Source organism: Rhinatrema bivittatum, chromosome 9 (assembly GCF_901001135.1).
Source record: "Rhinatrema bivittatum chromosome 9, aRhiBiv1.1, whole genome shotgun sequence".
Taxonomy (NCBI): Eukaryota; Metazoa; Chordata; class Amphibia; order Gymnophiona; family Rhinatrematidae; genus Rhinatrema; species Rhinatrema bivittatum.
The window spans coordinates 27,665,760-27,682,713 of record NC_042623.1 but is presented as its reverse complement, the minus strand read 5'-3'; the positions used below and the strand labels follow the sequence as shown (position 1 = coordinate 27,682,713).

Here is a 16,954-nt window from a genome sequence, read left to right as displayed (position 1 = left end):
TTTACTCTCCTTCTGGAAACTATTTCAAGTGCACATAAAGTCAGCCACTAGGTGTCACTCTTGGTAGAGAGCTGGGACTCCCATCCAGGGGCTCTGAAAGCTGCCTCCACAGTGCGCACAACCCCAACGGAGCAGGAGGAGGTGGGGTCCAAGAACAGAACCTGGGTTTCCTGCATGGGCAGCATTACTGCTGGGCCATCTGGCTGGCCATGTTAGAGCAAGTTTTGATGTCAGTCTGATATTGGGCAAGCTGCTAGCACTGGGACCACATGACAGAATTGGATCATTTTTACCTCCATCTGTATAAGATCGGACCACACACAGGCTCCTTTATAAACTCAAACGCACGAGTCACCCTTCAGTTACTTTATTGGTCCTCTATTTTCATTTAATTACAAGCCCAACCATCCATCTACAATTCATAAACATTTCTTACTCTTATCGAAACAGAGTCTCATGCTAAGCTTTATCGGAGAGCAATTTACCGCTCGGAAGGATAAATGCAAGAGGCGGCAATTGGAGAGGAACTGCCTCAGAAACAATGAAAAAGTAAAAGGCAAAATCTAAACATGATGAATGGACACTAATAATGCACCCGGCTCCCTCTGACTGAGATTGCCTTGCAGTGACAAGTGTCTCCGATACTTTATCCGACAAGCTGACATGTTATCTGGATGGAACACTTCACAGGGGTAATGTGCAATGCATTCTCGGTACCCGTCTCCTGTCTGAATGACTGACTTTGATGCTCTGACTTTTGTAAACCACATGCAACCATGCAGTGACTCAGCTGATATTTCAAGGCAAGTGAACAATTTGTATTTCATTTGTTTCTCTCCACTCTAGCCCCAATTATAACACACAAATATTCCCAGTAGAGTTACCCATTAAAAATAAGTTATCGGACATCTTCTGGTGATAACCAGGCTAACAGTAGCCCAAGCAGTAGCAAGGTATCTCACCAACAACAAAGTGGGGTTTCGAGAGGATTGACATGCTCTCCATGGAGAAACTCTCTTCCATTATTCCTGACAAAAACTAAATATAAAGTCTGGATGCTCTTTCTGATTAGACTGGATCTCAGAAAACCCACTACCAGAAGACTGACCTCCATTACAATCTTTTCTCATTACGACGACAGGCTACACCGGACACAAGGACCTCAGGGTTTCGAGTTCAATCAGGACTGATTCTTTGTCTTGTATAAGCTAATACAATTTGAAACTTTGGAGGACTCCCTCAGCACAATAACTGTTTGATTCAACTTTATGCTAGAGACACTGAACACTGTGATTGAACACTATGATAGCTTTTGCTGTTCTGAATGAATGGAAAAACAAATAAATATAAAGTTAGGAGCTTCAGAGAATCTTGTGCAATACAATCCCTGCGGGTGGGGGCACTCCATACACAGGAACATATCTGATCAGGATAGGACACCTTCAGCTGGGAGAGGTAATATCTGTGCAGTTTCATGGGATAGTTTAAAGAGAAGACTCACAAACACATAATGTATAAATTGATTGGGTAATGCAATAGTGTCTTCATCTATGGATCAGCAGCAACAGATAACCACGAGGCAACCAACTCAACAGAATTAAAAGGCTTTCTTCAGTTTGCTTGCTTTTTTTTTTTTTTTTTTTAATATAAATATACTGTATATTAAGGGCCTGATTTGCTAAGTTTTTTTCCCCTTTGACATAGAATGCAAGAAAAGCCTTGGTTAATCAGGCCCTAAAACAGCAGTCTGCTTGATAAAAGATTCCCTGGCCATCAGCAATTCAAAGGATTTATAAACTAATAGAATGTAAGATTCCCTTCCCAATACTCTATGATCTTAAATGGGGCATTGTTAATTTTAAAATAACCATGTAAAAGATTAGCATTTTAGCATGGTGATTTTACAATCATCTGACTAGATGATTTTTCAATTCTAATTTGGGCCTCTCTCACTGCCCCAACATTGAAGCCAATCATCAGGAATAGACATCCCAATGTAGAAGTTAGACCTCTAGGTCACCTATATGAGTTTACTCTGATTTGAAGGCCATAACAGCTCCATTTACTAGTTAAAACTTCCTTTACATATTAGGAACTTCATAGTAAAAATGTATCAGCTCTCAGGATGATTTTTTCAATACCCAATATCATTAGATGCCACCATCCTCTGGTCTGGCATCAGGTTCTGTTAAAAATCAGCTTTGGCATTGCAGTCACTTTGTCACCTGAGGTCCATTGCTAAGAGCTGCAACTTCTTTAACAGCAGATGAGCTCCAGATTTGCTTCCACAAAATACTCACATTCCTCCAATACTGACGGTGGCACAGGTGCGTTCGGAGAATGAAGGGACAGTTTCTGTGGCAGCACTTGCCGGCCTGATGTAATCCACAGTGACATTAACCTGAAATAACAAACACGCAGCTTAGAGATTTCTGCACAGCAGGAGGCACATGGCAAAAAATAACCAGCACAGGTTAGAGAGAAGGGACTGTTGAATAACTTATTGTGCGATGTACTGAAATAGCATCCCAACAAACAAAAGGTAGTCCTAACACATGATTAAGGCAGAATGCTCTCTCAGAACCCTGGACGTGAAGAGTATGATTCCAGGGATTAGAAGTGCAATGCCTCCCAAGGGATGCACAACACAGGCTTTGCAGGCACCAGCACCGAATATGTTGTACAGTGACAATGCAAATCTGTGTTCTGACAGAACAATTAGGCACCTTACATCTGCCCTGACCTCTAATCACCCCTGCAGGACTTGAGCAAAGGCACCAAATGACAACGCAAACCAATTTTGATTTTAAAGATAGCAGTACCACAGTTCTTCTATTGCTAACTAGTCTCTGTGGGCAGCCAGGACTTTGGCACAGAACAGTCACATTCATGAAGCGAGATTGGCTGCTTGTCAGGCAGATAAGTATCATGGGAGTACATCAGCTACAAAGCAGCAGGGGGAATCAAGAGGATACTAGACCACTTGGGTAGTATATGCAGGGTAAAAATGTTTACTGAACACAGGGACTGCAGGATAACATGCAATTGCCTTTTTCTGGTAGCTGTCTCCACAGAACTCCTTTCTGGATTTATGCCACTTCTTCACCTGCCTTCCCCCCAGTGGTGCTGGTTAGGGACCCTTGGCTCTGAGTCACTAGTAATAAGACAGTTCCAATCCTGAAGGACCACAAATCTCTCTGATTTTCAGAAAATCCATAGTTTGCATGTACATTGTATAGAAACCTCTCATATGCATATATATATATTATGGGTATCCTGAAAAGCATACTGGTTCTGGCCCATCAAAAGCCTGGAATTGTGCACCAATGTATTAACACCATCTGTATGGAATTACTTATTTGTGACCTGGCTAAATTAGCCTGCCGAAATCTACTTGTTTGAACATTCACTGTACTACAGATGTTGCTTTAGTATGCTTTCTTGTCTGCAGATCCTATCAAACATCGCTGCAACCAGATTTACAAAAGATTGATCAAGTCATTCTTTACTGCGAATTGCTAATTGGTGGTTCAGCCGAAAGGTCACCAAAAAGAAAAAAAAATCCACTTAAACACTAGTCAGAAAGGAGGAAGAAAAGAAGATGGTGTGCTGAGCCATGTCTAGCGGTGAAGCATTACCATTACCTACCTTCTTTTCTTCCCCACACCCTTCCTCGTGAACTCCATTGAGCACAATGCTCTTGTCTGTGTCCCCCTCCACCACCGCTAACACCAGACTCCTTTTCTCTAGACATATTCAAGTGCAGTCTAAAAACTCAGCTTTCTGAGGCTGCTTTTAAATTCTAAACACTTCTCTACAATAAATATACTTTTTACAAACTTGTCTGTCATGTAATTAGATTGTAAGCTCCACAGAGCAAGACCTGTCATATGTATTTGTACAGCACTAGTAGTGCTTTAGAAATAAGTAGTAGTAAGCACTGAGAACAGCAGCTAAGGTGGTCTACTTCATGGTTCCCCAAACCTTTAGCCATTATATTGTATAATGCTGATTTTATGATTGTTTTATTGTAATCTGTTCTGAACAGATTGTAGGCAGTAGCGAAATATAAGAACTTTTAAATAAATAAATAAGTGACACACACACACCCCCTCCCATTTTAGCACTAGAAAATTCACTTGACTTCAAGAGGACAACCAAAATGAATTAATAGGGATGCGGTCCCATGCCTACAATTATTCCACCCTCACCCTCCCCTCGTTCCAGCTGATCCCTCTCTCAACCTCCCATCATCTCCAGTCAATCTTTTCTCTCAATCTCCATCCCCCTCCAGAGGACCTTCTCTCCTCCAGCTGACACCCTCTCAATCTCTGCCCCCCCCCCTTTTTTTCTTTTTACATCCCCCCAGCTGATCCTCTCACTTTTAAGCCCTTCTTATAGCCCCCCCAACTGATCTTGTTATCCACTCTCTCTCTCCAGTGAGGGTTTTAGGATTTTGCCACCTCTAGGCACTGCTGGTGCTGTCACTCCACCTCCCCTCTCACCAACAGAGCAGAAAGTGGGACAACAGAGCAGAAGGCGGAAGGAAGGCACAGTGCTCTATGCTCTGCTCCAAGCTCACTGCCTCTCCTCATGGCTCTGAATTGACAAGAGGAGAGGGGCTGGATTAGGGAGCTGAGCTTTTCTTTGCTCCCTGCTGTGGGTTCTGGCCGCAACCCTCTCCCTCCTGTTCCCAAGCACAGGATGGCAGGGAATGTGTGGCAGGGCAGAGGTGCACTGTAATAGGAAACAGAGCTGGTTTTCTTTGCTCTATCCCTTCTAGCCTCATTCCCTCATGTTCTCTGCACTAGGAAGGAAAAGACTGGAACAAGAAGCAGAGGGCTGTTCTCTGCTGAGTGAGATTCAACACAGCTAAGATGCATACATCTTCAGCCAGTCTGCTGTCGTCCCCCCCCCCCCCCCCCCAGGCCTAGTGTGCCCACTGGCAAATCCAGGCCTGTCCCTCTCACCCCACCCATTTCCTCATCAATCTCATCCCAGTCTCCTCTTTCTCATCTCCCTCTTCCAACCTTTCTCTCACATCCATCAGCTGATACCCTCTTATCCCTCAGCTCCCCTTTTCAGTTGATCTTCTTTCATTCCCCTCTCTATCATGATCCAAGCTAATCTCTCTTCAACTGATCCAGCCCTCAAACCCCTCCTGCATCTGATGCCTCCAAACATCCCTCTGGCTCAGGTCAGCAGCAGCATTCTCCTTTGGGCCCTGGATCAAAGATGGATGACATCTGGTGGGAAGAAAAGGCAGGCTGAAGACAGGATCCACATTTTTCTTTTGGGTAGGTTCACTGGTGGATGAGCAGAGAAGAGTAGTGGCAATTTCCAGTAGCCCATATGCACAGAGCCTTCCCCTCGACTCATGGCTGGTCCCAAGCCCAAGTGATCTTGTAAGTAGCAATAGCATTAAATAATGAAAGTCAGAGCAGGACTTGTGAGCCAGTGCAAGCTCACAGATCCTGCAGTGAGTCCTGATCCCTCCTCATACAGGGGGTGTCCTGCTATCATAGAAGCTCATAGGAGGGCAGGACCACTGCAAGGCGCGCGATTGCATGCTGGATTGCAGGCACCACGCTGACGTCTACTATTAATGCTTATGCCTACAAAGCATTGCAGTTTGATGCACTTTTGACCCCCACTGAAGGTTTTATGATCTCATTTGGGGTCTCAACCCACAGTTTGGAAAGCCCTGCTCTAGTCTGGACAGGAAACAGAGAGTAGGATTAAATGGACAATTTTCTCAATGGAAAAGGGTAAACAGTGGAGTGCCTCAGGGATCTGTACTAGGACCGGTGCTTTTCAATATATATATAAATGATCTGGAAAGGAATATGATGAGTGAGGTAATCAAATCAGAAGATGATACAAAATTATTCAGAGTAGTTAAATCACAAGCTGATTGTGATAAATTGTAGGAGGACCTTGTGAGACTGGAAGATTGGGCATCCAAATGGCAGATGAAATTTTATGTGGATAAGTGCAAGATGATGCATATGGAGAAAAATAATCCTTGCTGTAGTTACACGATGTTAGGTTCCATATTAGGAGCAACCGCCCAGGAAAGAGATTTAGGCGTCATAGTTGATAATACTTTGAAATCATCGGCTCAGTGTGCTGTGACAGTCAAAAAAGCAAACAGAATGTTAGGAATTATTAGGAAGGGAATGATGAATAAAACAGAGGATGTCATAATGCCTCTGTATTGCTCCATGGTGAGTCCGCACCTTGAATACTGTGTACAATTCTGGTTGCCACATCTCAAGAAAGATATAATTGCAATGGAGAAGGTACAGAGAAGGGCAACCAAAATGATAAAGGGGATGGAACTGCTCACCTACGAGGAATGACTAAAGAGATTAGGGTTGTTCAGCATGGAGAAGAGATGGCTGAGGGGGGATATGATAGAGGTCTTTAAAATTTTGAGAGGTCTAGAACGGGTAAATTGAATCAGTTATTTACTCTTTCAGACAATAGAAGAACTAGGGAGCACTCCATGAAGTTAGCATGTGGCACATTTAAAACTAATCGGAGAAAATTCTTTTTCACTCAAAGCACAATTAAACTATGGAATTTGTTGCCAACAGATGTGGTTAATGCAGTTAGTGTAGCTGGGTTTAAAAAAGGTTTGGATAAGTTCTTGGAGGAGAAGTCCATTACCTATTAATCAAGTTGACTTAGAAAATAGCCACTCCTATTACTAGCATCAGTAGCATGGGATATACTTAGTTTTTGGGTACTTGCCAGGTACTTGTAGCCTGGATTGGCCACTGCTGGAAACAGGATGCTGGAACAGTATGGCAATTTCTTATGTTTTTATGAGTGACACACACTGCCCAAGAATCAATACTAAAAAAACAAAACAGTTTACTCTGTATTTTTTGGGTCCAACAGTTTCCTCATGTTCATTTGAGCTTCCAGCTCAGTTGAAATTGCCCTCTATTGGTGCCATGAGTCTTCACTCAAACTACCATGGGTATTTTCCCATATTTTTAAATCTTACCTCCCAACTCATACTTCACAGTGACAGTGCTCAGCCACATGCCACGGCTCATTCTGAAACCCAGCTACCATGGGCCCCAAATTCTTACCATAAGGTGTCACCATTGAGAGTTGGTCAAGACCTCCTACCCTCCATAATATCCCTAGTCTATGCTGGGGAGCAGAGTTTTGGCTCACAAATCAAATCCAGGTCTTCTGCATGGCACTACACAGTATTTGCCAATAAGCCAACAGACTATCCCTGAAAACAGTTCTTGGAGGACCAGCATCGTAATGCCAGTCAAAGGAGGCTGCTGCATTATATGGCTTGTTTATTGACAGTGCTGTGGGAGAAATGGAGGCAATCATGTACAATGGCTCTGCTTGCAACTGGAAGAAGAAAAAGAATATGAAAATAAGTCATGCAGAGAAGAACAAATAGGCAGGAGAGGGAAGAGAGGAAAATTGCCTAACAGAGCTTTTAGATACCTGTTCTGTTGTGGCATCTTTGCTTGTGCACCTGCAACACTAGGAAAAAGTAATCGTTTGTCTTGTTAACGCCTCTGTTCCTACCTTACATTCCACACTGATCATGCCAAAAAGATCAGAAAAGCAGGTTTCAATCTCTTGAGTGTTACAAGACAATGCTATTAAAATCCTTTCAATTCTTCTCATTTTCCCACCAGCTAACTCTCTGAATTAACACGCAACATGCATGACAATGGAAAGACTTACCCTAAATTATCCTTGTCAAATCAGTCACTAGTACAATATACTTTATCATATTTTTACATACAAGGAACTGAAAGGAATGCACTGAAACATACAATTAAATGAAAAAGTGGCTCCAATAATTTCCACGTATGGAACTGTCTTGTCGAAACAACTATGTGGGAATAAGTTAGGCAGATATAAGGTAGAAAAAAATCTAAAGCAATGCTTCATATCTAATACAGTGGCAGAAAACATGGTCTACAAAAGTAAAGCAGTGTAGTCAGAACTTACTCACCCAGAGAAATGAAAAGAAAAATTAAGACTACATGACCACTAGGGCAAGAGATCACATTTCCATTTCACCCTGCAAGACGTATGTGAATTCACTGGCAGTTTGACATTTGTTTCTCCTGAGCAATTGAGCAAGCTCCGAAAAAGTTGTTCTTCTCAAAAGCAATGTGGAAGGAGGAGAGCTCTAGTGGTTACTACTTAAATTCTGGGTTCAATCCCCGTCTCCCAGGCCCTGCCACTAAGGTCCCTCTGTATCTGTCCCATGCATGCTTGGATTCTACCACTGTTTTGGAGCCTACTACCTCTACTGGAAGTCTGCCCACCACTCTTCTCATTGAGAAAATATTTTCCAACATTCCTTCTGAGCCTCCTCTCCTTTGGCTTCCTATGAACGTCTCATTCCAAATGAAAGGCCGGTACCTTATTGAGGCCTGATAAATATTTGAAATCAGGATGGACCACATCTACTCTCACCTCGAAGATTTGAACAGGGATTATAATTATGTAGTTGCATCCAATGTGGTATGATAAAGAGGATGATGGGTGAAGGTGCTTATTTTTGGGGATCTGCATTATGTTAAAAAGATACTTTGATCTTTTAATTGGATATTTGATTTGGGGTGTGCCTCAGCGTGGACTAATTTATGATGGAAGAATTTGGGCTGGCAGAATGCTAAATGGGGGAGTGTGGTCATTGGATTGTTTTACTGAAATTATATATGCTTTTGTTACAGATATAGTTATTTTTATTCTGTTATTGTATTAATTGCCTCATTATGATTGTGTGTTATTGTATTGCTTGTTTCATTATGATTACATATATTGTCTTAACACACCAGGTTTAATTTCTAATTCACTCTGGATTAGTGAGCCACCTAAAAAGGCAGAATAAAAATTGCAAGTTAAATTAAATAATTCAACAAGTTCATTTGCCAAAATATTTCACGCTTCCCCTTGTATGACTATGTTGCACTGGCTTCAAACTACTGCACTATTTCTTCCCAGAAGAAGCATTTCCATTAATGCACCACTACAGATATAAGCAACTGCTGCCTGTTTCCTCTTTGCTCCCACACAGAAAGAAAATAAGACTGTATATAAGGACCATCTAGCCTGCCCAGTTTACTTCCTTTTAAATTGCCTTAGGGTCCAGTTGATCTCTATATTCCCCTTCGCTTAATAACTAAGGATCCTGTGTTTATTCCATGGCTTCATGAATTCTGCTATTGTTTTTGTCACCACTAAATCCACTGGAAGGCTATTCCATGCATTTACTGCCCCTTCTTGTGAGGGAATATTTTCTAATCTAGCTCCTGAATCTACTCCCTTTGAGCCTCATAATATGGCTTATTGTAGAATTTCCTTTCCACAGGAAAAAAAACTTTTGTTTCTTGTGCATTATTAGGAACTTCCCCTGTTTCAAGTGATAAACTGAACAGAGCTGAGGGGGGGGGGGGGGAGGAAATCAGACTACTTCCTTGAATTCCCTCTGTCTTCTTAATACACCCCCATGTCTTGGGGCTGTAGATGCCCAGCATTGCCACTTAGCTAAATGGGAACTCAACTGGATTTTATCTGGAGGCTCCAGGTCTCTAGAAGAGCACGCAGGCTTGCCAGATCCTACAATATCACCTTTTCTCAATCTAGCTGCCTATTTCTTCCATGCAGGATGAGCATGTGGCAAGCACAAGGATGGAGAAAAAGGAGTCAAGAGAAGGAGAAGCAAAGAACAAAGGAACAGAAAAAGAGAGAAGAGCAAATATTAAAAATATTTGCTGCTGAAAGATAAAGGAAAAGACAGAACTGAAACAAAAGAAAAGGAAGGAGGACACCAGACAGAGAGAAAACAATGAGATAAGGGAAAAGAATGAGAAAAACAGATGCTGAGCTAGAAAATCAAACCAGAAATAAACGCTGGAAAAGTGAATTTGTTTACTGACACATGGGTGACATCTGATGACACCGAACAGACCCATCTCTTTAGTTTAGTAAACTTTAGTACTGAGCATAAGTGGAAGTTCCCGCACAAGTGCTGCCTTGTGAGTCCTTCAGTCCATTTGTAAATTTTAGCTTTAAATTAGGCAATCAACTCTCCAGGGAGGCGCTTTTGCATATTAAAAGCACGTCTAATTCATCTTGTCTAGAGAACTCCATTTATGTTAAGCAAACTTGCTTGCTCCATCAACAAGCAGGGCTGAATTAGCCATGAGATATGGGAAGTCCCAAGCTGTGAAGGTTAGGAGTGGAGCACTTACTGAATAACACAACTTGGCTTCCCTGTGGCTACCAGGTGAACAGACTGCAAAGCTGCTCGTCCAAAGTTACTGGAATTCATGAAAGATTGCCCACATCGTAGTGGGATGTGAATGTATGTACAGATAACAAAGTTGCAGCTTTGCTAATGTCTTCGATTGAAACAATTCTCAGGTGAGCAACCAAGTAGCCATGGCTCCGACCATAAGCCTTGACAGTCTGTAATCTGTGCAAAATAGTGCAAAATAAATTCCACTAGGCAACTGGAAATGGTAAATTTAGCAACTGGTACACCAATTCTATTGGAATCATAGGAAATGAAGAGCTAACAAGCCTGATAAATCTGCATTTTTTTCAAGTAATAAGCCAGGGCCCTTACACAGTCCAGAGTGTGAAGGGCTTTACCTCTTATACACATGAGATTTTGCAAAAAAAGAAAACATGAGCAACACAATCACTTGATTCAGCTGAAAAGCAGAAACCACTTTGGGAAGAAACTTCAGATGGGAGCAGAGCACCACTCTGTAGTGAAAGAAATGAAGAGTACAAGACAAAAGCCTGAAGTTTGCTGATGCTCTTTGCTGAACTGCATCACAAGAAACACCATTTTCTATATAAGAAACTTTAGTAAGGCAGACTCCAATGGTTTGTAAAAAGGTTTCATCAGTTGTGCCAAGACGACATTGAGGTCCCAAGGCACAGGCAATTTTGAAACTCGTGGTTTGGTATGCCTTAAACCTTTCATGAACTTGGACACCAAGCGATGAATTAAGATACTTACCCTCTACCTGCAGCAGATATGCAATTATAGCACTAAGATGCACTTTCACCAACAACATGCTAAAATCCAAGGAGGACAAGGAGTATAAGTACTGAAGCAGATCTCTATGGTCACAGGCAAATGGGTCCAAGGATCCTGAAACCAAGAGGAAAAACATCAACTTTTAAAACTGTATGCCTTTCTGGTAGATGGCTTTCAAGCTGAGATCACAATATCCTCAACATTTTTGAACAGAGCCAGTGAGGAAACTAGCAAGCACTCAACATTTATGCCATCAGGCTGGGCGAGGAGAGTCTTGGATGGAAAAGACTACAACTTTCCTGCATTTATAGTGATGAATCAAGTCCCAAAGGAATTGGAGGGTGGATTCATAGCATGACTAAATGTGAAACCACACTCATCTGGACCAAGCAGGAGCAAAGAGGATCAGACATGTCCTCTTTGAACACATTCTGAACAGTTCTTTCCACTAACGGAACTGGTAGAAACACAGAGGTGATCTACATCCTACTGCAGTAGAAATATGTCCAACACCAGCCTGAATTTGCTGTGAAGCACAGAACAAGACTTTTCAACTTTTCTGTTGCTTTCTGAAGCAAAACAGATTGATGGATGGAAGACCCCAGAGCGCAAACAATCTCACTATCTGATCCAGTCATTATTTGCAAGGAAGGAAGATTCTGCCAAAGTGGTCCACTAATGTGTTGACAATTCTGGGCAGATAGAATGCTTGTAGCAATGACTATTACTGATCACCCAGTCTAAGCTCCTTGGAGACTCCCAGCAAAGCAACCAAAATCCAGTGCCTCCTTGTTTATTCACATGGAACATTGCTACTTCATTATCTGTTTGGATCAGAACTCTCATTCCTTGAAGACGATGTGCAAACAATCAGTGTGTCGGATGGCCTGCAGCTCTAGATGGTAGATTTGGAGATGCTTCGCTGGTGTCCACGTTCCTTGAGTCTAGGAGACACCTGTATGCGTGTCCCACCACCTGGATGGACACATTAGTGATCAAGATCACTTGATATGGCAACACTCACAAGGAAGATCCTACTTCTAGAACAGCAGAATATATCTAATATTGAAGAAACATTTTCATTCTCATGGTGATTGTCACAGAGTGCCATAAGAATTGAGTCAGTTGGTCCCACTGTCAACGAAGGCCCCACTGAAGGGATCTCATGTTGATACAGATCAGGGGAACCACGTTCATCACTCCCTGCCATGTGACTGAGAACCTCCAGGATGGCTCGAAACGGGGCCTGACTTTACTGAAGCAGGTCCTGAACCAAAGCTCGGAGACAGAGCAGCCTTTCCCACGTTAGGAACACCCTCTTCTTCAGCGAGTCTAGAACAGAGTCTAGAACAGAGAGGAGCACCCGGGAGGAGGTGTGGCGCTTTATGTCCAGGATGGCAGAGTCCAACAGGATAAACATCCTGCATGAGACTAAATACAAAATTTAATCTTTATGGGTAGAAATCCCTTGTGTGTCGGGGAAGACTAAAGTGATAGGGGTATACTACCGTCCACCTGGTCAAGATGGTGAGACAGACAGTGAAATGGTAAGAGAAATTAGGGAAGCTAACCAAATTGGTAGTGCAGTAATAATGGGAGACTTCAATTATCCCAATATTGACTGGGTAAATGCATCATCGGGACACACTAAAGATATAACGTTCCTGGATGGAATAAATGATAGCTTTATGGAGCAATTGGTTCAGGAACTGACAAGAGAGGGAGCAATTTTAGATCTAATTCTCAGTGGAGCACAGGAATTGGTGAGAGAGGTAACGGTGGTAGGGTCACTTGGCAATAGTGATCATAATATGATCAAATTTCATTTAATGACTGGAAGAGGAACAGTGTGCAAATCCAAGGCTCTCGTGCTAAACTTTCAAAAGGGAAACTTTGATAAAATGAGAAAAATTGTTAGAAAAAAACTGAAAGGAGCAGCTACAAAAGTAAAAAATGTCCAAGAGGCGTGGTCATTGTTAAAAAAATACCATTATAGAAGCACAGTCTAGATGTATTACACACATTAAGAAAGATGGAAAGAAGGCAAAACGATTACCGGTATGGTTAAAAGGGGAGGTGAAAGAAGCTATTTTAGCCAAAAGATCTTCATTCAAAAATTGGAAGAAGGAACCAACAGAAGAAAATAGGATAAAGCATAAACGTTGGCAAGTTAAATGTAAGACATTGATAAGACAGGCTAAGAGAGAATTTGAAAAGAAGTTGGCTGTAGAAGCAAAAACTCACAGTAAAAACTTTTTAAAATATATCCGATGCAGAAAGCCTGTGAGGGAGTCAGTTGGACCGTTAGATGATCAAGGGATTAAAGGGGCACTTAGAGAAGATAAGGCCATCGTGGAAAGATTAAATGATTTCTTTGCTTCGGTGTTTACTGAAGAGGATGTTGGGGAGGTACCCGTAATGGAGAAGGTTTTCATGGGTAATGATTCAGATGGACTGAATCAAATCACGGTGAACTTAGAAGATGTGGTAGGCCTGATTGACAAACTGAAGAGTAGTAAATCACCTGGACCGGATAGTATACACCCCAGAGTTCTGAAGGAACTCAAAAATGAAATTTCAGACCTATTAGTAAAAATGTGTAACCTATCATTAAAATCATCAATTGTACCTGAAGACTGGAGGATAGCAAATGTAACCCCAATATTTAAAAAGGGCTCCAGGGGCGATCCGGGAAACTACAGACCGGTTAGCCTGACTTCAGTGCCAGGAAAAATAGTGGAAAGTGTTCTAAACATCAAAATCACAGAACATATACAAAGACATGGTTTAATGGAACAAAGTCAGCATGGCTTTACCCAAGGCAAGTCTTGCCTCACAAATCTGCTTCACTTTTTTGAAGAAGTTAATAAACATGTGGATAAAGGTGAACCGGTAGATGTAGTATACTTGGATTTTCAGAAGGCATTTGACAAAGTTCCTCATGAGAGGCTTCTAGGAAAAGTAAAAAGTCATGGGATAGGTAGCGATGTCCTTTTGTGGATTGCAAACTGGCTAAAAGACAGGAAACAGAGAGTAGGATTAAATGGACAATTCTCTCAGTGGAAGGGAGTGGACAGTGGAGTGCCTCAGGGATCTGTATTGTGACCCTTACTTTTCAATATATTTATAAATGATCTGGAAAGAAATACGACGAGTGAGATAATCAAATTTGCAGATGACACAAAATTGTTCAGAGTAGTTAAATCACAAACAGATTGTGATAAATTGCAGGAAGACCTTGTGAGACTGGAAAATTGGGCATCCAAATGGCAGATGAAATTTAATGTGGATAAGTGCAAGGTGATGCTTATAGGGAAAAATAACCCATGCTATAATTACACAATGTTGGGTTCCATATTAGGTGCTACAACCCAAGAAAGATCTAGGCATCATAGTGGATAACACATTGAAATCGTCGGTTCAGTGTGCTGCGGCAGTCAAAAAACCAAACAGAATGTTGGGAATTATTAGAAAGGGAATGGTGAATAAAACGGAAGATGTCATAATGCCTCTGTATCGCTCCATGGTGAGACCGCACCTTGAATACTGTGTACAATTCTGGTCGCCGCATCTCAAAAAAGATATACTTGCGATGGAGAAGATACAGAGAAGGGTGACCAAAATGATAAGGGGAATGGAACAGCTCCCCTATGAGGAAAGACTAAAGAGGTTAGGACTTTTCAGCTTGGAGAAGAGACGGCTGAGGGGGGATATGATAGAGATGTTTAAAATTATGAGAGGTCTAGAACGGGTAGATGTGAATCGGTTATTTACTCTTTCGGATAATAGAAAGACTAGGGGGCACTCCATGAAGTTAGCATGGGGCACATTTAAAACTAATCGGAGAAAGTTCTTTTTTACTCAACGCACAATTAAACTCTGGAATTTGTTGCCAGAGGATGTGGTTAGTGCAGTTAGTATAGCTGTGTTTAAAAAAGGATTGGATAAGTTCTTGGAGGAGAAGTCCATTACCTGCTATTAAGTTGACATAGAAAATAGCCACTGCTATTACTAGCAATGGAAACATGGGATAGACTTAGTTTTTGGGTACTTGCCAGGTTCTTATGGCCTGGATTGGCCACTGTTGGAAAGAGGATGCTGGGCTTGATGGACCCTTGGTCTGACCCAGTATGGCATTTTCTTATGTTCTTATGAACACCCTTCTAGAAAGGCCCCATCACTAACCAATCATCCAGGTATGGATAGAAGCACATGCCTCAATGGCACAAATGTGTCACCACTACCGCCAAACACTTTGTGAAGACTCCCAAGGGTCATTCATATTGAAAATGTGACCCCCTTCACTATGAACCTGAGGAATTTCCAAGTGAGGAGGGGTGGATAGGAATGTGATCATATGCATCCTTCAGATCCAAAGCACACATCCATTCCCCTGGCTGGATGAATGGGAAAAAAGTGGAAAGCATTTAATTTGAACTTCTCTAGTAGCAGATTCCTATTCAGCTTTTATAAATCCATTATAGGCCTCAGTCCCACTGATTTAACTGGAGATAAAGAATTAGGGAGATTAGAACCTCTTGCCACATTCCCTGGCTGGAACAGGCTCTATCACATGCTGATGGAAAAGAGACCACTTTGAGACCAAACTGAGTTGTATGAGATAGATCTGGGTTAAAAGCAAACACTAAGAAGATGCTGGAAGATGGAAAAAATGTAAGAGGTAACCAGATTCCAGATTTTGAAGACCCAGTGGTCCTTGGTGACTTTCTTCAATTTCTCAAGGAATAGCCAAATCCTTCCCCCCACTGGAGGAATTGTGGTACAAAAGTCAATGCCCATCAAAAACTCAGCCCCCAGCTTTGGTTGAGCCTGTTACAACACTTTCAGTTGCCATCCTTGTGCCAGAAGCTGATATTGTGGTAGAATAGGTGAAGCTTGATAACACTGAAAAGGTCAAAAGGGGTGTCTTCGAAAGAAGGACTGCCTATAAGAGTACTGGCATCTCAAACCAGATAGCTGCTTGGTGGATCCAGAAAGGGACTGTATATTCACATGCTGTTCTTTAATCTAAGCGACTGACTCCCTGAAGTTGTCCCCAGTATAGGAGACGTCAGCCGGTTTGTGATGAATATCCTCTCACAGACCATTAGCTTTGAACCAGGCCAATCGGCAACCTCCATTGATTGCTGCTATCTGGCAATACTAAAGAACCCAGAAAGTGCAAGAATAAATCTATAATACACAATTCACCATCTCACTTTGAACAAAGTATTAGAAGTAAATACTAGACTCACAGATTTATAGTTTTTCTAAATGTGACCTTCATACAGAAGACATGGTATGATTCATGTTTCTAAAACCCCACTCACGTGCTAACAATTGTAATCATCAGTCACTGAGTCTTAAGTGAGTCTCTGCATTTGGAGCAGTTCATAAATTTTTTTAGAGCATTTTTTCTTTATGCATTTTAAAACACTTCTATAATGAAAATTTGTTGCACTTATCTTAAAAAATCTGGGAACAAAAACAAGTTCTCTGGAGCACAATCATGTAGCCCTTGTTTTTTTATATGAAATTTATCTTCCACCATTGCTATCTGGTAGCAATATCAAGGTCCTCACATATTGATTGGCTAAGATGGCACTTTCATTCTTCTGAGTCCAAGAAGGCATGACAGTAACTTTCTTGCTCCTTTCCAAAGTACTCAGTGCAGTCATGCAAGTACTGGACTGTGTAAAGTTGATGGGCTGCAATGTGTAAGTTGAGCACTGAAATTTGAAAGACATTTTTCTTGAAAGTATCCAAAAGCCTAGGGTCCTTACCAGCTGGAGAAAATATAGGTCATCTTAGCCCACACTTCAGGGCTGACTCCACTTCCACAAAAGGATGAAGTAACTGAAGCACCCTGAATCAGGGTGCTTGTTGCACACAATACTTGAG

The 16,954-nt window shown here is 41.8% G+C and overlaps 1 protein-coding gene across 1 annotated transcript in view; it reads right to left on the bottom strand.

The window, feature by feature from the left end:
• SND1 (staphylococcal nuclease and tudor domain containing 1) overlaps nucleotides 1–16,954 on the bottom strand; it is a 1,835,638-nt gene that overhangs the window by 1,238,364 nt on the left and 580,320 nt on the right. Inside the window, exon 12 of the mRNA XM_029615915.1 lies at nucleotides 2,301–2,401. Coding sequence (XP_029471775.1) covers nucleotides 2,301–2,401 — 101 coding nt within the window. The remainder of the gene's footprint in view (nucleotides 1–2,300; nucleotides 2,402–16,954) is intronic.